Source organism: Chinchilla lanigera, unplaced genomic scaffold (assembly GCF_000276665.1).
Source record: "Chinchilla lanigera isolate Chin_1 unplaced genomic scaffold, ChiLan1.0 scaffold00048, whole genome shotgun sequence".
In the NCBI taxonomy this organism is placed as follows: domain Eukaryota; kingdom Metazoa; phylum Chordata; class Mammalia; order Rodentia; family Chinchillidae; genus Chinchilla; species Chinchilla lanigera.
Window position 1 is genome coordinate 7,165,352 of NW_004955449.1, and position 23,765 is coordinate 7,189,116.

The following is a 23,765-nucleotide window of genomic DNA, read 5'->3' on the forward strand; positions in this document are numbered from 1 at the left end:
TATATAAACTCTGAAATCTTTCAGTTATCACACTGTACTAGGACACATGTTCATCTTCTTGCTATAAAGGAGATATTTGCAATAAGAGGGTAAAATTAATATAGTTTTTGTTGTGTAGATTTTGTCAAGCTATATACAGCTCACCTAAAGTTAACTTAGTTAACAATTAATATAGATTAAAATTCTTTTATCAGAGGTAGAAATTTGGGATATAGGAGAAAGAATTCAAAGGATCTTATAATGGAAGAAGTTTTATTTTCTTTTGAAACGAGGGATACACAGGAGATAGAGTTCCTATGTATAATGTATAAATAGAGTTAAATGTATAAATAGAGTTAAATGTATAAATAGAGTTAAATGTATAGAGTTAAATGTATAAATAGAGTTAAAATAAATAGAGTTAAATGTATAAATAGAGTTAAAATAAAATTGCCTACTGTGCTCTTCCTTAATATTATTTTCCTTTTGGTGTTTTAAAGTTTAGCTTTGCATATTTTCAATGTACTTGCAAATTTAAAATCTAAAAATTTAAGTCATGTCTTGATACTAAATAATATTTTCCAGAATATTTTTCCTAATGTAATCTTGTAAAATAAAAAGTATTTTGGTATCCTTTGTATGGAAATAAAAACAAAAAATGATGATGCAAATTAAGATGTGATAAGTGGAGTTAATTATCACCTAATTTCAGTCAGCTTGTCAACCTCAGTTTTTCCTTTCTGCACTAAGATGTTCACAGGTCAGCACCACCAGAACATAAATCACTCACTAAACCATCGCCTTTTGGCCTCTGCTAATCTAATGCTTTTGCATTCAACAAAGTGCACATAGAGTTTAATCACAGGCCAAAAATATGTGAAGTAAAACCTCAAGACTGATACTAATCATATTAGGATATTCAGTGAGCATACTAAAATGAGTGGAATGAAAAATAGAGATTAAGATACCAATTTACATGCGTTTAAAAATCCATGCCCAGTCCATCATTAGCAAACTCCCCTCTAGTTACCCTCCCTCACCCACTTCCCACTCCAAATTACGTACTTAAACCAGATGGAATCAGGATGGGATGAGCCCTATGTAAATTATCCTGAAGTTCATTCTGCACTGTCATAAAGTAGAGCTTCTCAAACTTTAATGTGCACATGAATCATGTGAGGATCTTATTAAAATGCAGATTCTGATTCAGTAGGGGGACCAAGCATCCGGACCAAGGTTCTGCATCTCTAATAAGCCTCTGGGAAATGTGTATGTTCTGATCCACAGACATCACTTTGAATAGCAATGTTATAAAGCAGGGTATCACTTGCTTTTCCAAATTGCAAACTGTACTATTCCATAGGTTAAACTACATTGCTCATGTTGACTGGCAACTTGATGGTTTGCTACATACATTCCATATGATAGTTTAAAATTCGACCACTTATGATTTTAGCAAACATCACAATATGTATTATTTGGTTAGAGTAAAAAAAAATTCTAGCATGTGCCTAGTCAGAACTAATAAATGATATCTGTATTTCTAATAAATTATTTATACTTTGCATTTCTGTCATGTTAGAAAACTATATTAATAATGCAATTTCTAATGTATGCTTTACTAACTTTTTAATGACATTTGTAAAACATTAATCAATTTTATGAGATTTTCCCCTAAAAGATGATACTCTCCTGACAATTTTTATTTTAAATTCATTACATGCATTCACTTTAATTGTCTGTGAAAGTGATACTCAAGGCATTTTTATTTACTATTTTATTTTGCCACTGTCAGTTACTTACCTTTTGTCATTTTATTATTCATAGACATAATGATAAATATGTTATTCTCTTTTTCTCCTTAAAAGAAAAAGTCATATATTGGTCAAAAGCATGGTTGCAGGGCCTGACACTGAAAAGGCATATTTGTACTGACTTATAGTAATCTAAAATATATATGGTTTCTAAACTCCAATTCAAATATTAGGGATAGAAGTATTTATGCATGCCTGTACTTTTCCTGAACTATATGTCCTAAGCAAATGCTGTCACTTTTCTTTCTCATGTGTTTTATTTATATATTTTGTTTATTAGCCACTCATGTTGTACAAGGCATGATCTCAAGAAATCGCATCAAGATGTTACGCTAACCTTCAAAGGTGTCGCTTTGAGCACTTTCAGGTGACATCTTGTCCAAAGATGTTTTCTCCCCTTTCTTGTTTGAATCTTTCACAGACTCTTCTGACTGGCTCCTGGGATGACTCTTAAGCACTGGTGAACACAAACTTCGCTCAGTTTCCACTTCCTGTTAGAAGACATTAAAGGGATGTGTGTTAAAAGCTATCAGGAGGAAGCAGATGTGGTTTTCAGGGATTTAGAAAGCAAGAATGAGAGAGCAGGGGCTGTCTGTCATAAGTGATTTTTTTCCAATATCCTTCAAGGAAAATTTTGATAACTTTGCCAAGAACTGAAAACACACATCTGACGCTTAGTTTACTTCTCTGCCGCTGGTTGCACTTCTGACTTAGCTTTTCTTTCATGTATATTTTGCCCAGCTCATAGAAGAGTCAGAGTGGAAATAAGGTGACAGTGCAATGCAATATATGTTAATAGATGCAATTTCCAAGCCTGAGAAATGTCCATGAGGGACTCTGAGGAAATAGCAATATATCTGCATTGTATGCTAAAGACAGAAGGAAATGAGTTTTTTAATGTCACGCTCACCCTATAATGATAACCTTAGCAATTATATAGCTGCCAAATTATAAACCCATTCAAATACCATACAGTGAATACAGATTGTCAATTCATAAAGATTATGAAATTACTTCTTTGAGATAGTAATCAAAAGTGATGGGATAAAAGACTCTCAAAGAAGGAAGCACTAAAAATATTTAAACTACAGAAAGTCTAGCATTTACATTTTATAGACTGAGTAAGATAATCAGACAAACAATCTAATAAGGCCAAATAGTTTGAATACAAATTTGACACAAGTAAGTCAGCCAATATTACTTGAGAAGCAAAAGTATACATATTTTTTATAAAATCAAGTTAATAAGCTTAAAATATTTTAATAGCTAATCACTAATTTAAGATTTTCAAAGAGGAGGCTATATATTTTAAGAAACAACTTTTCAAACAATGTTGTGAATAATTCCTTTTTATTCTTGAAATATAATGACTTGAGGGAGGTGGAGAGACAGTTCCAATCACTAAAACATTTCTTAGACTTGATGCATTTTCTGCCTATGCTATAGTTGGAAAAGACAATCCTCTTACTTTTTCATGTTGTATAATATACATTATGTATATAGATACATATGTATATATATATATATCTGTATGTATATATACACACACATACATAGGTTCATTATGTATATTACACATTCACTATATATGTTTGTACACATACATATTCACTATAGAAATTACTAGAAACTATTGGTAATCATTTCATTTTTATATGCTTCCCAAATATACAATGTTAGATTTAGCTCATTTAGTTCAGTGGCACAGTACCTGCCTGGCAAGCCCAAGGTCATGAGTTCGATTCCTGGTACCCCCCCCAAAAAAAAATACAATGTGTACTGTATCACTGACCTTTAATTACAAATAAAATTTTTATGTGAGAAAATAGGAAAATAAATTATATATTTTTACAGCCTTGCCTTTAAAACTTCAGTTTCCATCTATTATCAAAACCTGAAGGTGCACTGCATATAGCAAGGTATCAAGCTATTGAGCCGCAGTGCCAGAAATCCCACAGCCTGTCGGCATGAGCTCTTGGTTAATGAACAAGCACAGCATCCTTCTGTCAATTCATTTTGGGGTCCTCTCCTCCTGTGCTAGAAAGCGGTCACAATGACATAGGTAGAGGACATTTGTTTTTGCTTGAGGAGTTTAACCAGTTGGCAACACAGGGAATCGTAAAATGATATAAATAATGAGGTTATAAAGCTGCCAAAAGATGTTGTGATTTCTTTAGAAAATATATGTTTTGATAAATGGTGAAATGTGGAACATGTTTCATGGACTTTGCTTGATGACCTGAAAGAATAGTGTCATTTCTGTTTCATACAGAAACATGTACATGTGATTTTCATGAAATTTTTGAAGAAAATATATCATCCAGTCATAACACTTGCTTGGTATATTCTATACAGTATTGGTGTACAATACCTCTGTTCTCAGTTTGGAATTCAAAAATATTGAATGCATCATATACTGTGGCAATAAGAAAAGGCACAAATGATCCTCAAGTAAATATAATTTATTTGTTTCCAATCCACAATCATCTCATTGAAGTCATTCTGAGGCCAGTTCTGCATGACCCTGGCAAAGGGTAGCTGTAGGAGTTCCTTAAAATGAGGTTGAGTTGCACTATTTCTGATCAAAGCAGTGATCTGCTTTAATCTTTTAATCTGTTTTGTGCTCTCTGCTTTTACAAAAGATTTACTTTGAGTTTAAAGGTACAGACTTAAACAAATGCATAAAATACCACTTTAAAAAGAATAAATGCGACACTTTTATGAAAAATTTAGATTCAAGCTCACTCTTGTCTATTAATGAGCTGTGTGATTTAGATCAAGCCATTTGACATTTCTGGAACCAAGTATTGAACATGGAATGACTAACCATTTATAATGTAATTTGATTTGATATAAAATAAAAATACAATAAAGACATATGATGTCTTTTATTGTTCCCAATCTAGTGAAAATCAAATCATAATAAAGCACAATATGTAACTAATGGAAAGCCAATGTGAATATTGAACTATCTACAGCCCACAAAGGCTATAAATTCTTAATTCTCACATGGAAGAATAAACCTAGTGAGGAACTCAATACAAATGTCCCTTGGTAAGATATTCCACTGGTATTTAAAGAATAAATTGGCTTAACTACCTGAACAACTTCCAGATCTGGGAATCAACATATGCAAATTCCCTGAGCTTGCAGGGGTGGGGAATAGCACAGTGGATAGAAATGTCACTGAAGGGGCTTTCCTTGGAGGTATGCGGAGACCGATCACAAAGAATCTGGGGGGTCACATTGACTATTCTAGTCTTGAAAGTTACTAAAGGTTTTAAACTATGTGTGTGTTTGTGTGTGTGTGTGTGTGTGTGTACATGTGCGCATATGGTAGAGTCAGGTGTATAATGTGAAAAGCTCAGTCTAACCCTGTAACACGTTGTCTCAACCTTGACCCTGCTGACAATTTGGGCCAGAGATCTTTGCTGTAGGAGGCTATTTTGTTGACTTGAGGACATTTTGCAGCATTCTTAGTTTCTACCCACTAGATTTCAGAAGTACTTGTTCTCAGCTTCCCAGCTGTAGCAATTAAAGTGTGTAAAGATGTTGCCAAATCTCTCATCAAATGCTAAATTACCTCCAGTAGAAATCTATCACTTTGGCATAGAAATCTATCACTTCAGCATAAGGCAGATTAGAAAAAAATTAAAATATACATGGCAAACCAGTTAGGATCTTTAGTATGACAGTACAGTTACCTCTTCGTAACTCACCATTGGAGATTAGTTTTAGGACTGTCCAGGGGATAACAAAATCTGTTGAAGCTCAATTTTTATGAGCCGGTGTAATGTTGGCATATAATCTATACATTTCCTGTGTATGTTAAAACATCTCTAGATTACCTATAATGCCCATGATTACTTATATTACCTATGTAAAGATTATATGAATGGTTATACTTTATTTATGCTTGTATTATTTTTATTAGTTTTCTAAATATTTTTAGTGCTGTTTGGTTTACTCCTAAGGTGTGGAAATAAGGATAGAGAAGGCTTATTATACTCTAGGGAAATGAAAATAGTCTTAACGTGAACAGAAGCTAACTATTTTAAAAGTTATTGAGAATGAAAAACTAACAAAGGTAATGGGATGAAGCTGAGAGGAGAGAAAGAGAATTTCATTCATTTTTTGGTATATAAAAACTAAGTGGAAAGTGATAGCATTAAATGGTGTCAAAACACCACAGGCAGGCTGATTTGGAGGGAAGGTAGATCATTAAGTGAGTATTAAGATGTCCAAAGGACAGTTCGTTGGGTGGTCCTGGAGCTTAGAGGAGAGATTCCCATCCCTCAGATAGCTAGTAAGTCACCTGGCTTCTGTTGGGAACTGGGTGAGTACAGAGGCTGTGATGAAGAGGGAGGCAGACCAAAGGCTTTAAAAATGTTAACACTTCTTTTGGCCATGGAGACAGCAGACAAGGAGAAGGAGGAAAATCAAAAAGGAAGGAAGCAACATCTTTAACACTTCTGGACTCTTACTGGCAATAAACGTTAAATGACTTGAGTATATTCTGTGAGTTGAGTTAACTGCATATAATCTATCGAGAAAAATTGTTTTGCTGGAAGTAAAATGGTTGGAAGCAGACTGAGTGAGTGAAAGAGGGAGTGAGGGGTAATGAATGGAGACATTTCCTTGACTATTTTAGTTTTAAAGTACAGGGCGAACTAGCATGGTAATTTGAGAGAGAAGTCGTATATTTTAAAGGCAGAGCCTGAAAAGCCACTTGAAGAATTTATTGACATGGACAGATTTGACTGTGGGGAAAAGATCAAGAGTATTCAATGATATTCAAGTCCTGAGAGTGGAAAGTTGGTGGAACTCAAAGATTGTCTAGAGGGGCTGGAGATTTAGCTCAGTGGCACAGTACCTGCCTGGCAAGCGCAAGGTCGTAAGTTCAATTCCCAGTACCGGAAAAAAAAAAAAAAAAAAAAAAAAAAAAAAAGTTTGTCTAGAAATATAACTTGAAAGGTCGGAGAACAGAAAGCATTCCTATTGCCCCTGAGGCGATGGAATTTGAAATTGACACAGATATGGATTATGCGTATATTTGGTAGCTTGGACGTGAAAATGTTGCAGTCTGAGGCCACCTATTTTCTCTTTTAAAATGCTAAGTGTGATGAACTTGGGAGCCTTGGACAGAATACAGAAAGTTTAATTTCATTCTGTAAGAGATGGAGGGAGTGAGACTACCAGAGGTGGCCCTGGCTGTGCAACACGGGCCTGTGCAAAGCTGGTAGTATTAAAGTTGTAGGACAATCAGTGGAGCCGATTGAGTGACTTAGTCTAAACATTCCTCACAGTTTTAGTTCAGGTAGTGAGGTGGTGGATATCTGAATTCCCCCACAGGGTGATTTTATGAGGGAAAAAAGGAAATGTGTGTTGCATGGCAGCTAGAATGAGGGAGAGGAAAGATAAGAGGAAGTTTAGGTTGCCACCAGCAGAGCTATGAGGCTGACTGAAATGATACACAATGGAATGTAAACTGGATCAATAAAATAAAAGGAAGAGGAGGTTGGAAGACAGAAAAAGGATTAATTAACTAGATATCTCAGTGCATTTAAAGAATCTTAGTAGGATGAGTATTTGACAAAACAAATGGGAAAGAGCAGTGACTGAGGTGTTAGCTTTAGTGGTTATAGAATAGCATAGCTATAATTTTTAGGATCTAGTTGTAACCATGAGGATAAAAACTCAAGTTCAAGTAGAGGAGAAAGGAAATCTAGGAACTCAGAGATTGATTGTGTCCCAGGATAGTGGAAGGGTTTGGAAGGCAGAGAAAGGCTGTAAATTAAGTGACAATATCCCTATTAGAGGCAGGAAGCTTAATTGAAATTTAGTAACAGTCATGATAGTGTGGTGGGGTACACCTAACCAGAATGAGCCTTAAATGGCAGGATTTTTAACAAGTGACCTGGAGAAGAATTGACAGAAAGAAAAACGGCCTTCAGTTCTATGAGGAGATTTAAGGGTTGTGGTATTTCAGGTAAGTGTCATATTTCTATTAAGGCAAGAATATGTAGGAAGCATTTGGAGAAGAGGTTAAAGGCATGGAGGATGATGCAGATTTTAAAGAAGCAATTCCAGAGGTACTGGCCAACACCTGGATATAAATAATGCAGAAATAGATAAAATAACTCTGTGATGTCTACAAGAATTTTTTAGTTTTAAGACACCTTGAATGTAAAATAAGGTAAACTTAAAACTCAAACAGAGTGAAATCATTTTTGTTATTTATATACATTAGTTTTTATCTTAATGTGAATTATAATCTTAAAATATTAAGTATGATAATGGAAAATGCCAACCTCTAAAAAACCCACATCTGCCTGACACAAGACTGTGGACCACTAAAGAAGCCAGAACATCTCACCAGGCACTTCAGAGGAAATTGAGTTGCCCTCGTGGTTTATTTTTCTTTCCTATGAGTAAAGATCATGAGAAAAAAGACAGGTAAGTATGAACTGTTAAGAAAACATTTGACTTGGTACGTTTAAAGTGCTGAGGTAGCTCATACGTACTTCTGGGTTTTGCAGGTTCTTGCCTTTTGAGAAACAAAAACACTGAAATGTATATTACAAGTTTTCATACAAATATGAAGAACACAGAAATAAAGAGAAATTACAAAACTATGAGAAGAAACCTCATGTGAATTTCGCTCTTACTGCCTTACTTGGTTTCAATAGATTGTAATGTTCTTTCCTGCCTTTGAATTTTTATCATTTCTGTAACATCCTTTTGCTTAGAAGCATTTAACTTCTTCCTCTAAGTATTAAAATATTTCTCCCTTCATAACCAAATTCAGGGCATTCTCCTCTATGAAGCCTCTTCACCATTCTACCAGCACACATCTGTGATTCAAAATAGTTTGATTTTATTTTAATCATTTAATTTTGCTATGATTAAATCTTTTCACATTTCTATTATGATTATTACTCAATATCAATTGAATAATATGGTTTTATATCATTTTAATTAATGCATATTATACACTTTAGGTATATCCACCTTCCTTATTACTTACACTTGCCCTTTCTTCCTACCACGTACATGTAATCTTTTTTTACTTCTCTAATACCTCCTCTCATAATTTCATAGTTTTTTCTACGTTCTACATATTAGAGAAAACATATGACACTTGTTTTTCTAATGCTGGGTTATTTTGCATAACATAATGATCTCCAGTTCCATCAATTTCTTGCAAATAACATGATTTTGTTTTTTAATAAGTGAATAATACTTTATTGTCTTTGTCCATTCATCTATTCATGGGCAGCTAGGCAGATTCTGTAAGTTGTGAATAGAGTCATGATAAATATTGGTGTGCAAGTGTATTAGTCAAATTTCTTGTCACTGAGACACCATACCAAATACTCACAACTTAATGGAGTAGTGGTCTATTTTGGCTTACAGTTTCAGTGGGCTCAGTCCATGGTTAGTTGCCTTTGAGGCTAAATCCATGATAGCCAGGAAGCAGAGAGATACAAATATACTTTTTCAGGTCACATTCCCCAGTGACCCACTTTCTCCACTCATGCCTTACCTATCAGTGGGTTAATTCTCTGATGAATGTAGTGGCCCAGAATCCTGTCACCTTCCAAAAGACTCACCTGTGAATGTGAGATACTTGGGAAATATTTTAGACCTAAATCATAAAATCAAGTATCTCTATTTTATACTAACTTTGATTCCTTCAGATATGTAGTAGGAAGTGGCACCACTGGATTATATAGTAGTTCTATTTTAGTTTTTGAAGAACCTCCAGACAGATTTCCATAATGGCTAAAATAATTTATATTCCCAGTGCCAATGTTTGAGGGTTCTTTTCCCCTCATATCCTTGCCAACATTTCTCATTTTTGCTTCATTCAAAATATTTTGAATTGGGCTGGGGATTTAGCTTAGCGGCAAAGCGCCTGCCTGGCAAGCTCAAGGTTGTGAGTTCAGTTCCCGGTACCAGAGAAAAAACAAAACAACAACAACAACAACAAAAAAAAAAAAAAAAAAAAAAAAAACCACAAAATATTTTGAATTATTAATATATTTCAAGAAATGTTCTAGGCACTATGAATACAAACGTAACTAAGATGCAAGTCATGTCTTCAAGGAGGTCCTAGTAAGATGTCAGCAAGGAAAGAGACATCTAATGAGTACTGTAACAAAAAGATCAGGTCATCAGAAAAAATATCAGCATCCTAGACACACATAGGGAGGATTCTCAGAAGATGTGGTCAGAGAAAGCTCTCTGAGGAAGATGTATTAAAGCTGAGTCATGAGAGTTTAAATTCAATCCTGCAGGTTATAAAAATCTTTAAAAATAATTTAAATTGGGGTGTCAAGTTTGGATTTGTACTTTAGGTACAAATACTTTGGGTAGATGTCTGTCAGCTGTGTCAAAAATAGATGATAATGGGATAAGATGGTAACATTTTACAAAGTACATAGAGTAAAGAATTTACTAAAGTTTCCAGTTGAGGAGTGGAAAAAGCCTACACTTGGTTGGAGTGTAGCTCAGTGGAATAAGCACCTGCCTAGCAAGTGCAAGGTCGTGAGTTTGATCCCTGGGACCACACACACAAAAAAAAATCCTACACTAGAATAGTAAATAGAGAGAACACATTTTAAAACTTAACATAAAATTATAACTGTTAGGATAGAGACAGTGAAGGAATGCAGGATATCTAGGTTAACTTCTAGCTATTCTAATTTAGAGGGCCCTTATAAATTGGTAAAACAGGATGGATACCTTCCTAAACAGATCAGTGCCTCCTGAGTTGGAAGCCAGTCTTACTTCCATTCTGGATCTGTCACAAATAGTGCAGTGATGGGAAAGGAATTTTGGGGCTCAGGCATATGACCCTGGGTACAACGCTCGTCTGGATGAAAGTCAAGGTGGGTGCCCAAAAATGTGTGCCTCTGTTCACCCAATATTCACTTCTTACAAGAAACTACAACTGAGGTTTCCCATGAACATAGCCAGAAAGATCAAGAGCTTCAAAAAGGACACCTATGTTTCACTTTTGAGGCAGAGATATGCTGAATGTGAGTTTTCCATGAGCTGATATTCACGAGGAGCTGGACATTTGCAACCCATAGAAATCTGTGTGTGAGGGAAACATTTAGGACCCATTATAAATGAGGTGGTAGCTATAACAGTGAGAATCTATTAAATTACCTAATTAGAGTACGTAGAGTAAGTGCAGAAAGAACCTCTGAGGCATTTAAAGAACAGGCAAGGAAGATTATCCTGTGAAAGCAGATGAGGTGGAAGAGTCAGAAGCTCCTCTGCGACTAGGACGCATGGTGTCTTTGTGTAAACTGGAAGAAGGTGTTCTTCCTCAACATGCTTTTCTCCATCTGTCAGAAAGTCACCAGAACGTCCCATTTTCATTAGCGAAGAACACGTTACTGCCATCTGCTGGAAGGTCATTGTAATAAACATACAGCTGTACCTTATCTCTAATGTGCACTGTTTCCCTTTACATATGTGTCTAGGAAGCGGCTTACAGCCTGTACAACTGTATGTGGCTGTGGGCAGCATCCAAGGATGAATGCAAAGCTATGAATGCCAAGGAAATAGGTCACATCAAATGCAACAGGGAGCTAAGAACAAAACAAGAGATGCAAAATAGTTCCTGGTCTGGGGCAATGAGGAACTAGCTTAGGTAAAAGCCATTCACACGGAAGAGAGTTGGCTTGGGAAGGACTGATGATGAGGAGATAGAGACAGTGACATGAATTGCTTTCTCATAAAAACAGAAACAGCTACAAAGTTGGTGTATTCATCAAGTGTCAGATACAGTTTTAGGCACATTGTGTGTATTATGTTCGTATAACCTTCACTTCTGCGTTATGGGAAGGTGCTCTTCATCTCATCCTGTAGATGAGGAAACAGGCTCATCATCACCAGGGGAGGTGTCACGGGCTCAAGCATAGAAGTGAGGTACGCACAGGTAGAGGGGAAGGGGCTGAGGGGAGATCAGTGTTGTGAATCCATAAGGTCTCTCCTTGTAATCTACGTGAGGAGAGGAAGAGGTGGTTTTCCCATAAAACTCAATTTGGATCTAGAAGGCCAAAGTTCTAGGTCAAGTTCATTCATTTAATATTAAAGATACCTTGGGTAAGGGAACAACATCGCGGAGTCTCAGGTGCCTCCTCAAAGGAACACAGATCGCTACCATCTATTAGGCCCTTTTGGACACTACTTGTGTGAGGTCTGCTGCGTCGTAGCAGCGGTACTGTTAGGGACACTCCATGCTCCTGTGCAGTGCTCCATTCTGTTGGGGAGGGTCCACCCTTCTGAAACCAGGAGGTCTTGACACAGCTCATCACAGTGAGCCTTATTTTTCTACTTAGAAATAAGAAAATTGCATGGAAAGCAAAACATTTTCACAAGCTAATGTTCAGGAAATCATAAAGACCATCATTTCCTGATTACTAATTTATGCCACATGCTCTGCTTCACATACATTCTTTGATCCAGTTTTTTCTATTAGTACATGTTTGCAATACATAATGACTGTGCTCCCTGTTTACACACCTCAGTTCTTCTTTCCTTCCCTTTCCCTCCCCTCCACCCTCCCTCCATTCTTGATCCTTTCCCATTTGAACAAAGATCTGTTTCCTTAGTTCCCATTCTATTTTATTTTGATCTTTATTTATAGTTTAGGTTTTTCATATAGGACAAATCATGTACTATTCAAGTGGTGTACATTGTTTATTTTATTCTGTGCATTTAATAATGCTAATAAGATCTGATAACTAGACAAATACGATGTGTATTTTATACGCTCATATAGCATTCAGAAGAAAATGTAATCGGAACGATCCAAGTATGGTGAAGGCCTGCCATTAAGAATGTGAGAGGGGCAGATACAGAAAACTGACTCCCTTGAAAAGAGAAGGAAAAGCTAAATTGTATCCTGATGTCTGATGAATAAAAGCTTTACTCTCCAAACTTTAAGAGTGACCCTTTACATAGAACAGAGCGCCTCCGTTTTCCTAAAGTTACAGGGCACATGTGAAAAACAATAAGAGCACCAAATTTACTGTCTATAGGCTAGAAAACATATTTTTTCTAGAGTACTATACAAAATATTTTCAATAAATCATTTATTCTCATGAAATTTCTATTACTACTGCTGAAAGGAGCTTAAATATTAACAAAGAAAGCTACCACTTTTATGGAACATAATGCATTAATTTTTTGTGGCTTTCAAACTGCTGTTATCAGCCTTTATGGATTGCGCCATAAAATCAGCACTGCACATGTCTTTCAGCCCTATAGGTGACTTTTCCAAGGTTCCAGTTTCCTGTTCTATTCCTGGGCTTTCTCACAAGTCTATCCACATGACTTCACTCATTTCATTTAACTTCTGTTATGGGCTCAATGATGTTCCCCCAAATTCCTTACGTCCAATACCTCAGACTGTGTCTATAACAGAGAGCTTTAGACTGGGGATTCAGTCAAAATAACTGACTGGACAGCTGAGTATTTTTAAAAAGAATAACCTAGTACGATCGGTACCATCATAAGAAAAATAAATTTGGACACAGAAAGAGATCTGAGGGCCACGCTTTGACGGTATAAAGAAGCAGGAAGAAAGCAGCCATGTATAAACAAGGACCAAGGCTTGGAACAGGTTCTTTCCCTTTGGTCCTAAAATGACACCAAACCCTAATGGAACCTAGATTTTGTGCTTCCAGGTTTTAGAACTTGGAGAAAAACTCCTGTTGTTTAATTCACTCCTGTGTGGCATTTTCTTTTGATAGTTCTTTCAAACTAATATGCTATACTTAAGCATTAAAAATAAGACTATAAATGACTATCCTATTTACTAAAATAAGTTCTTTGTAGCTTTAAAGTAAAAAAAATAATTTAACTAGTTGAGTCTTTATAGCCAGAAATAATAACTACTACTGCTCTTCCTTTCTCCTATTAGATGAATTGAGCAGAAAAGAGTGCTCACACTACTTTTGAATGCATCTTCGCCTCGCTGCATTATTCTGCCATGAGCGGGAGGGGTGCATCGAATATAAGGTATGCCAGGGCTACATTTTGACATGAGCCGCAGGTTTCAGGTCCTCAGCTGAAATGAATGGAAACAGTTCATTAAACAGTTTATAGAAACAGTTCCTATAAACTGTATAGTGGGGCATACTTGTTGATTTTTATCATATTATCAAAGAACTTGATAGATATTTTCACTCTAAAAGGAGCCTTTCGCTCACAAGTGCAGTTTGTGAGCAACTATAATGTTGAAGCCCTCAGAAGAACTCAGCCCAGGGCACTTAGGTCTAATCCTAGGCATTATCAGGCCATTCTGGTGAAACAATCTGGTACTTGTGTTTTGCCAGAGATGCTATCTGCTGCTTCAGCTCTGTCAGAGAGGCCAGGTCATCTGAACCTCCAACTTACCACTAGGGTACACTTTCCACTCCCATAGCTGGATACAATGTCATTATTCACTACTGTTATTTCTCTGAAAAGTCAACATTCCTTGGAATGTGCAAATGGGTAGAAAAATTCAAAAGTCATTTACCACCTGGATGCAAAGCTTTATACTGTGCCTTACATGGTTGCATGTTGTAATCCACTCTTTATAGGTGGAGGAACTTGAGTACAGAGAAGTTGTACTTCTAGATCTGATGGAGACTCCTCTTTTGGATGGATTTGCTATTAAAATTTGATGCTCCCATATTTAAAGGAAAGTATTCTGAACATGTATATGCATCACTATTTCATATACTCGGAAGAAAGTTGTTTTTTGAGAGGAAGAAACAGATTCAGGGGTTGTGAGCATGTTGCTTAATTTTATTTTTTAGCACTCATTGATCTCACTTACAAGCTGGCATGTGCATAATTATTTTGCTACTTGTTAGTGACCTAACTGAAAGAACTCTATGTAACTGAAAGGTGTTTCTAAGTTCACTCAGGCTTCCTGTGTACAAAAGTGCACGCTGCTATTTGAGGCTTGATTGGCAGAGCATACCATTATGTTCTCTTTTTTCTCAGTTCCTTAGAGACCACGTTCATTTGCTCTGCTTTGTGCCTGAGACAACCTGTGGCATTTTATGTTTAGGGAGCACTGCACACAAATTCCTCTTGAGATGCAGACTTTTAGTGCTCTGTACTCTTATTTTCATGCTGGCATCTCATTTAGGCAGTTAATGTATTATGTAAAGCAGAAATACTGCCTTCTTTTTTCTTCTCAGTCAAGAATAAAATTCTGTAACTTGCCCCAGTTGCTCTCATTTGCTTAAATAGGGCCCTAAAGTATTGTATGATGGTCTTTATTAGTTGGAGACCAAATCCAGTCTTAAAATAATTCTAATGAAAAGAAAACTTCTATTAAAATATTTTAACTAGTTTCAAATGACTGTATTACTGGTAATGGAAAAATCCCTGATGACTAAACCTTTTTAAAGTTAATCTGCCCTAACACATTTTAAAGCTGATGTGCCATTGGAGGTTTAGGTGTTAGCATGCAAAATGTTTTCCTTTTTTATGCTTGCATCCATTTCTAAGTTAGTTTTCCTTAAATTTTGAAAATGAGATAACTCCATGATATTCTGCAGAGTTGGGTACATGAGCTTAAAATGAATTTCTATATTCAGATAATATAACAATAAAGTGAAAAATATATATACATGTGTGGATGGTGATCTAACAATACCTGCGCAGGATGGCTTCTATCTGCCTGAGGAGTATCAGTTTTTTAACAGTGAGACCATTCACATAATTATGTTATGTTACTATGACAAGGAGGAAAACAGCGGGAAACCAATCATGCTTGGGTTTAAATCCCAACTTTACTTTTCAGCTCGGTGAGCATTACAGTTATTTTATCTCGGCTGGCTTTCATTTCCTCATCTGTAGTAGCCTGATGATAGGGCTCACTTTCAAATGAATTCTAAATATGGTGTTTGCTAGTGCAGGCATTCCATACCAGGTAGCTACCCCACAGATATTTCAACACATACTGGTAACAATCATCAGTGAAAAGCAAAGAAAAAGACAGTTTTCCAAGTTCAAAGAGATACTTCAGAGATTCTATGAGTGGTGTATTTCATTTCTGGCTGAGAACTTTCCTCTCGACATCACATTGAATATTCAGGAAAAATATGAAGGTATGATATTTATATTCATGAGCTAATTATGCTATGCCCAAATTTTGTTAAAAGCCTGGGATGTATGACCTTATGAAGTTCCTGGCTGTCTGTGTTTTACAGAAGAGAGTCTTCTAATTATAAAAAAAGAGAGATAGTCTTTTACTTTCTTTCATCTTTAAGAGCTATGGGAACTTAGATATACAGTAATATAAAGCACTTGGAACTCCTGTTCTTTAGTTTAAATTCAGGATAATGATAATTCAGATGCAATTTAGTGATAATTGGAACGATTGTTTAAAATGATGCCAATGTAATGCCTTAGTTTTCTTGGAGGCCATGTGCTATTATCCAAAGGTAGACTTGTTCTGAATCAACAGGTAGAAATACTGAGATCTGTGAAGGCACTTCACACTCTATTGGGTTCTTTGCTGCTCCTAGGGGACAGAATACTCAAAGCCATGGAGAAAAAGATGGTGAAAAAGATGTTGAAGTCTTCCTTTGCCTGGGAAGGAGACTGTGTTTTCCACAAGGCATCACCATGTGGAACTCTACGAAGCCAGGTACAGCGGGTGGAACAGAAGAAGTTCATGGAATGCCAATTTGGAAGTGTAGAGAAGGCCTCATCTTTTGGAAGGCTTTTCTCCAGAGTGTCCCTGTTTCTGTATTATTATTCTAGATTTGGTTCCACTGACAAAGTTAAATTCTTTCAAAGTCTCAGTAAAAGTGCAAGTACTCATACTCAATGATTTCTTTTCTCTTTCAAACTCATTTTATAAAAGAACATGCAACAAGCTATTTGAAATACAGTACAGCAGAGGTGCCTCTGAGTGGTTTATAACATCTTTACGATGCTGCAAAGGAAGAAAGAACTCTCTTATAGGCCAATTGGATCAGCACTTTGCATGCGTGATAGACTTCCATTTAACATTTGTAGCAGTAAGAGAAAGAAGCAGAAAAAAATTACCCTATCAATAAACTGCTGAACTTTAGCATGTGCCATACTATGAAACTCAGTTTTCTTAACTTTGAAACTATGTGCTTTGAATTGTAATTGTTTTGGAGCATTTGGAGCAGTTGTGGGCATGAAAAATAACCCATTTGCTCATTCAGCATATATTATGAAGCACCCATCAAGCATCAGAAACTTTTATCAAATATGGAATTTTGATGAAGATGAATAATAAAGAGCTTTTCCTTTGAAAGCTTGTCCCTAGAAGCTGGTACAAAGCTTAGTATGACATTTCCCAGAGACCGGAGTACCGGTGCAAGTACTGAACCCTGCAAATGAGTCATGTATATCCTCTCCACTGAGTTTCACAGTGATCCGTACAGTGTTATCTTCTTGCTTGCGTGCATTTAAAATATCTTAATTGAGTAAGGGGTACAAGCCAAACAGCAGAAAAACCTAAGTTTACCCAGGAAGAATTATTGTTTCTGTGTTTATGTTCTCTCACCTGCTTTACAAATAAGACCATGGAGACTATCTGGCTTCACATTGAAGAGTCACATTAAACTGACAATTATTGTCAGTGGATATTTTGCTTTCAAAATTTGCTGTTGTGTAAGAGTCAACATTCATAAAATTGAGAGCACTTACATTACATTGAAGAACCTACTATGATACTTAGTTTAGTTTAATTTTGTTTTTGTCTTGTTTTGTTTGTTTTGAGACAGAGCCTTGAAACAGGTCTCCCTAGTTCAGTCTGGCCTTAAACTCACTAAGCAGCCCAGGCTGGCCTTGAATTTGTGGTTATCCTCCTGCCTCAGCCTCCCAAGTTCTGGGATTACAGATGTGCACCACCAGGCATGCTTTTCCTTCCTCCTTGCTGTGTGAATCTTTAGGCTTTAGCTCCCGTAAGACACTGAATCTTCTTCCCCTTGAAATCCCTGCTTCTTTAGTCTTTTATGGCATTGTGCTTTCCTGATTTTCCTCCTAGCACTCTGGCAACTACTAGATTTTCTTGATTGTTCTGTCTAAATCTTCTTATTCCTGCCTATATGTATTTTCTAAATATTCAAGTATAGTACTTATAACTACTTATAACTATTCGTGTTTTAACTGCTATAGCTGAATTCCTAGGACTAGGTTCTTCATAAAGATCGCAAATTGATTTGCAACAGTTCTGAAGACTGACATGCCGTAGGTCAAGGACTAGCAGGCTCATTTCCTGATATTGGTCCAGGAACTGATTCCAAGATCGAGTCTTGCATGGTGCATCCAGTAGAGTGGGGTTACTGCCTCCCCACATGGCAGAAGGTGGAAGAGCAAAACAGAGTCAAACTCCCTCATGTATGCCTTTTCCTGATGGCATTAAAAGCCTCCAAAACTGCTTCATCGTCATCAGGGTCGTATTGGAGATTACATTTGATCATGAATTTTGGAGGGTACAAAAACATGCAAAGCATAGAAACTTCCAAATGTGTCTTTTTTTTTTTTGGTTTTGGTTTTTCTCCGGTACCGGGAACCGAACTCACGACCTTGTGCTTGCCAGGCAGGCGCTTTTTGTCACTGAGCTAAATCCCCAGCCCCCCAAATGTGTCTTAAACCCAGACATCACTTTCTAAATTTCACATCCCAGTGAAATAGAACATCAAGTGTGGTTTTCTCTGTCATCTCAGAAATTTATAAGGATTCCCATGTTGTGGAGACACAGTGTTTAAGAGACATCAACTCATCATAAATAAAAGTGCCGGGTCATTTAGACAGAGCTTCCTAAGGGAAGCACACACCCACCCACACACGTGCACACACACATTGTTCACTACACTTTAAATAGGGTTTTCTATAAGGAGTGAGTTGATTCAAGAAAAAAAAACTGGCATATACAAACAGATGTGGAAATGTGTGTGTGTGTGTGTGTGTGTGTGTGTGTGTATTCTGTGTGGTGTGTACTGTGTGTGTATGTGGGACGGGTGTAGGGGAGTCACAAGTGACCGGCTAGAGATATTTTGCTGCCTTCATTAGGGGATGAGGAAGTGGAAAATATTCTAAAAACTATACCCTATAATTCCTTTTAAAATTACCCTGGGCATGCAGACACCATATAGCCCTCTGCCATGCTCAGAGATTAGTAATAGGTTGCAGCTCTGTCAGTCAAATAATGAGTTTAAGGTACCTTATGTTCGCTTAGTTCTTCTGAATTCTTCCCTAAATTATGTCCAGGTGCATTCTCTAACTTTACATATTCAGCAGTCCTGGATGACAGGACTAGTATAACTTTGACTAGGGAATTGTATTTTTTATTCACTCTACAATTACATTTATCTTAAGCAAAGGTCACTTATGCAATTTGTTAGATTAATCCCCCTCATCTATTTTATAAAGCACATTACATAATGGCCAGGGCACAGTGAATCTTCACTTAGTTAGCCATCCTCTAATGTACAATATTCTTCTGCTGACCCACTTAAATTGTATCTCCTCAACAAGATGTTCCACTGGTTTCCAAATTACATGCTAGTTATGCTTGTTAATGTAGTTTTGCAATGTAGACATTGCATTCATTAATACAAAGTGAATGACAGAGTACAAAGAAAGCAAATGAAATCCTCTAATTTATGCTCAAACGTATGAATAATTAGACTAAAACTAAATGTTCTAATTATACCAATTAAAAGATATAGTTTGGTTTAGTGGATGAAAGATCACAGCTCCGCTATATGCAGTCTATAAGAAATTCACTTTAAATAGAATGACATAGATTCCTTGAAAAAAAAAAAAACTTCTATAGGATACAGTATATAAACTTTTACCAAAAGAAATGGAGTGCTTGTATTAATATCAGATAAAGTAGATGTCAGATAAAATAAAGTACCACAAAGAAAGATGCTATACAATTCTAAAAATGGTAAATGTATTAAGAAAAATTAACAATCATAACTTTGCATATCTCATCAACAGAGCTGAAAGCTGTAAAGCAACACTTGAGAGAATTGAATAGACAAATAGATGATTATGCTTCAAGACTACAATACTTCTTTTTCAACAATTAACAGAATAATGACTGAACTAAATTCTTTAATGATATAGAAGAACTTGCCAACACTATCTACCAAAGTATCTAATATGCATTTATAAGGTACTCCAACCCCAAAAGCCATGATAAACATTTTAAAAAGTGCTCTTCAAATGTATACTGAGATCATTTTATAGGCCTTAAAAATATCAGAAATTTAAAATATGTTGTGTTTCTCTGAACACAATAGAATCTATCTGCAGATCAAAAACAGAATGATAAGAGGGACATCTCTAAACACTTGTAAAATAACTAATACATTTCTCAACAATATATGAAACAAAAAAGAAATCTTAAAGAAAAATTAAAAATTACATTGAGTTAACTGAATGCAAATTTGAATGAAAACGGAACAGCAACATAAAGACATTCACAGGATGCAGCTAAAGCAATCCCAAAAGAAAAGTTCAGTAATTAATTGCATATGTTAGAAATGGAAAAAGAGCTCTCAGATTAATAATATAAACTCATGCACAAAGATCCTAGCAAATAAAGAGTAAAATAAGCTTAGATAAAAGAAAAGGATAATAATAAAGAGGAGAAATAAGCAAAACTGAAATAGATAAATAATGAACCAAAAATCTCATTTGTTGTAAAGATGAGTGAAACTGACAAACTTATGACAAGATAGATTTTGAAAAGAGAGAATATACAAAATTATTAATATCAGGAATGAAGCAAAGAAGTCATTATATAATTTGCAGAAACTGAGGGAAAAGTATTTTGAATGATTTCCACATGTAATATGACAGCTTGGATGAAACGGCCCTATTCCTTGAAATATAGCAAATAAAAGAAAATTTTTCAGTATGAGATAGTGTATACCACTGGATAAATAGTAAGGAAATCATATTTGCAATTTATTTTTAATGAACATTTCAAGTATTTGTTTTTTAAATATAAGGTTATTATTTTAGATAGTCATTATATATTTGCATATAAAATATTTGCATGTTTATATATCAACATATGCCTATATAAAAATTTTAGATATATATAAGCATAGAAATATATATATAAGATATATATAAGCATAGAAATATATATATAAGCATAGAAATTTTTGAAAGAAAAGTTTGTTAGAAACACTAGAAGTTTAAATGAGCTATTATAAGATTTGTAAATGTTCAGCTACAAGAATTACAAGGTTTACTCTACTAAATATACAGTGTTGTAGAGTGGAATTCTTACATATGCAGTAGTCACACTTTATCCAAGAAAAATATGTTGAAACCTGTAATTTTAAAACTCCTTAACACCATATTCAAAGACAAATCATTTCAGTATCCTACCAAATCTTTAAAGAAGCATTAGCAAAAATTTTATAGAATTCCTTTAAGGTAATAAGAGAGAATATGTTTCAATTAAACAAATAAAAAATTTAAAAATATAAAATGTTATAGACCAATATTCCTTATAAATGTTGATACAAAAATCCTCCAAGTATTTACAAATAGAATTCATTGCACACATAGGAATTGTATACCATATCCTAGTGTGATTAATTATAGAGAAGCAAGGCTAGTTTAATATTCCACAATCACTAATGTAGACCCATTAAATTCATAGGCAAAAGAAGAATGATCACAGGATCCTATGATTTGATGCAAAAATATGTGACAAAATTCAGTGCAAATTTATTATAAGAAGTCTTTAAAAATGGAGTTTAGGTAAAGCTCTTCATTTTGATAATCACAGATATGAAAAACTTGCAGCTGATGTAATATTTAATGATAGACTAGATGTTTTCCCCCTAAAATGGAAATAAGACAAGAATGTCCTTTCTCACCAATTGCTTAATACTGGAATAATTTCACTAAGGATCTTATTGCCAATAAAATAGGGAAATAAAAGTGTACATATTGGAAATGGAGAAATAAATCTTACGATTTACAGACAATAGAAGTGCAGACAAATCTACTCCAAACTTTCTAGAAATAAAAAGTTAGTTCATTAATGTCTCAAGAGTGAGATGCATATGCAAAATATTATTTTTATACTAACAGTAAAATATAAAAATTGAAATTAAAATATTGTATAATTTATAGTTCTTTAAAAACAAATTATTTAAGTATAAATATGAAAATATCTCAGGCTCTTTTTCAGATGTAGAAAGTGGAAAAGTTGATTTTGTACAAGTAAAATAGAATAGAGATCACTAGAGGATAGGAATCAGGGTACTGTGTATTCAAAAGGCTTGTGATTGGATAAAAAATAGAATTTGAAAAGGCTATCAGTGCGCTAAGGCATAGTAGAGTGACTACAGTTCCAAACAATTTATTTTGTGTCTTACCTAGCGCTAGAAGATGAGAATTGGAAGTTTCTCAACACCCTGATTTTGCTATTACACATTGTATAAATGTATCAAATCGTTATACTTTACCTTATAAATATATGTAATTTAATGTTAAAAAAATTTGAAGGAGAAAACCATTTAAGAGTTGTATGCTAAAAACTACAAGCACTGATTAAAAATTTAAAAAAATATAAATAAATGCAGGGACTTACTCTGTTCACATATTTTAAAAATCAACAAAATATATTCTACTTAGATTAAACAATCTAACAAGTTCCCATGAAGTCATAGCAAGATTTCTTATGGATATAAATAAATTTGTTCTAAAAGTCTTATGGAAAGGAAAGGAGACAGAATAGTAAAACTATTTCATCAAAAATAAAGTAGAAAGAAGAAATCAACATTACTTTAAGAAAACTTATGAAGCTACAATATTTAAGGCTGCTAGATTAGCTTAATGGATGAGAATACAGAATTCAGAAAAAGTGCCAATCAAATATTCCAAGTTGACTTGTGACAAAAAGTGGAAAAGCAATTGTACGGAAGTGTAGTTTTAAATTTTTTTAGCAATTGCTAGAACAATGGGACATCCCTAAGCCAAAATAAACAAATAAAAATCTCACAGTAAACTAAATTTAAAAGAAGCCACAGATTGAAGTGTAGAAGGTAACATTATAAAACATTTAGGGAATAAACTCAGGAGGATTCTACAGAATGGAGTTTTAAGAAAAGTGTTCTTAGACTTGACAAGAAAATATTTTCCTTAAGGTGAACACTGATCAATTCAATTTCAACAATGTTGAAATATTTATTCAGCTAGAGATTTCAAGAAGATGAAAAGACAAGTAACAAAGTAGAAGAAAATATACTGCCGCTTGAATATATGTCAAGTAACTGATATCTACAATATAAAGAACTTACAAACCATCAAATGCAGAAACAAATCAAGATAAAAAACAATCAAACAATCCAGTTAGATGATGGGCAAATGTTGTAGGAGACACGCCATCTCCAAGGACATATGGGGAGTAATAAGCACATAACAAAACTTTGGAACGGCCTTATGCACTGAAGAAATACAAACTAAAACCCAAATGAGAGGCTATAATACACCTATCTGAATGGCTAAAATAAAAATATAGTAACATCAAATACTGGTAAAAGTGTGAGAAAACTAGATTACTTACATATACATTGTTAGTGAGAGTGCAAAATGTTATCTCTCTGCTGGAAAAGTATATTGCTTTTTTTAAAAAAAGACTAAATTAAAAATTCATATGTTAGCCTTTCGCTGTTGGGTAATTATCCCTGAAAAATTAAATTTCTGTTTGTACAAGAACCTTTATCTGAAGATTCTTAGTAGCTTTTTTCATAATGACCAGAGACTACAGTCACCATGTGTGCATACTTGTAGATGACTAGTTAAATAAGTAGGTATATCCATACCATGAAATACTAGCCACCAATATAAAGAAATAAATTATTTACATAGGCACTCTTGTACTTGAATGGATCACTATAGAATTATGCTGAATGAAAAAAGCCA

General features: G+C 34.9%; 1 protein-coding gene across 1 annotated transcript in view; it reads right to left on the reverse strand.

The window, feature by feature from the left end:
• Positions 1-2,125: 2,125 nt before the first annotated feature.
• The window catches only part of LOC106149549, a 196,168-nt gene continuing 174,528 nt past the window's right edge, over positions 2,126-23,765 (reverse strand). Inside the window, exon 4 of the mRNA XM_013518693.1 lies at positions 2,126-2,284. Within this exon, the coding sequence (XP_013374147.1) occupies positions 2,126-2,284 (159 nt within the window). The remainder of the gene's footprint in view (positions 2,285-23,765) is intronic.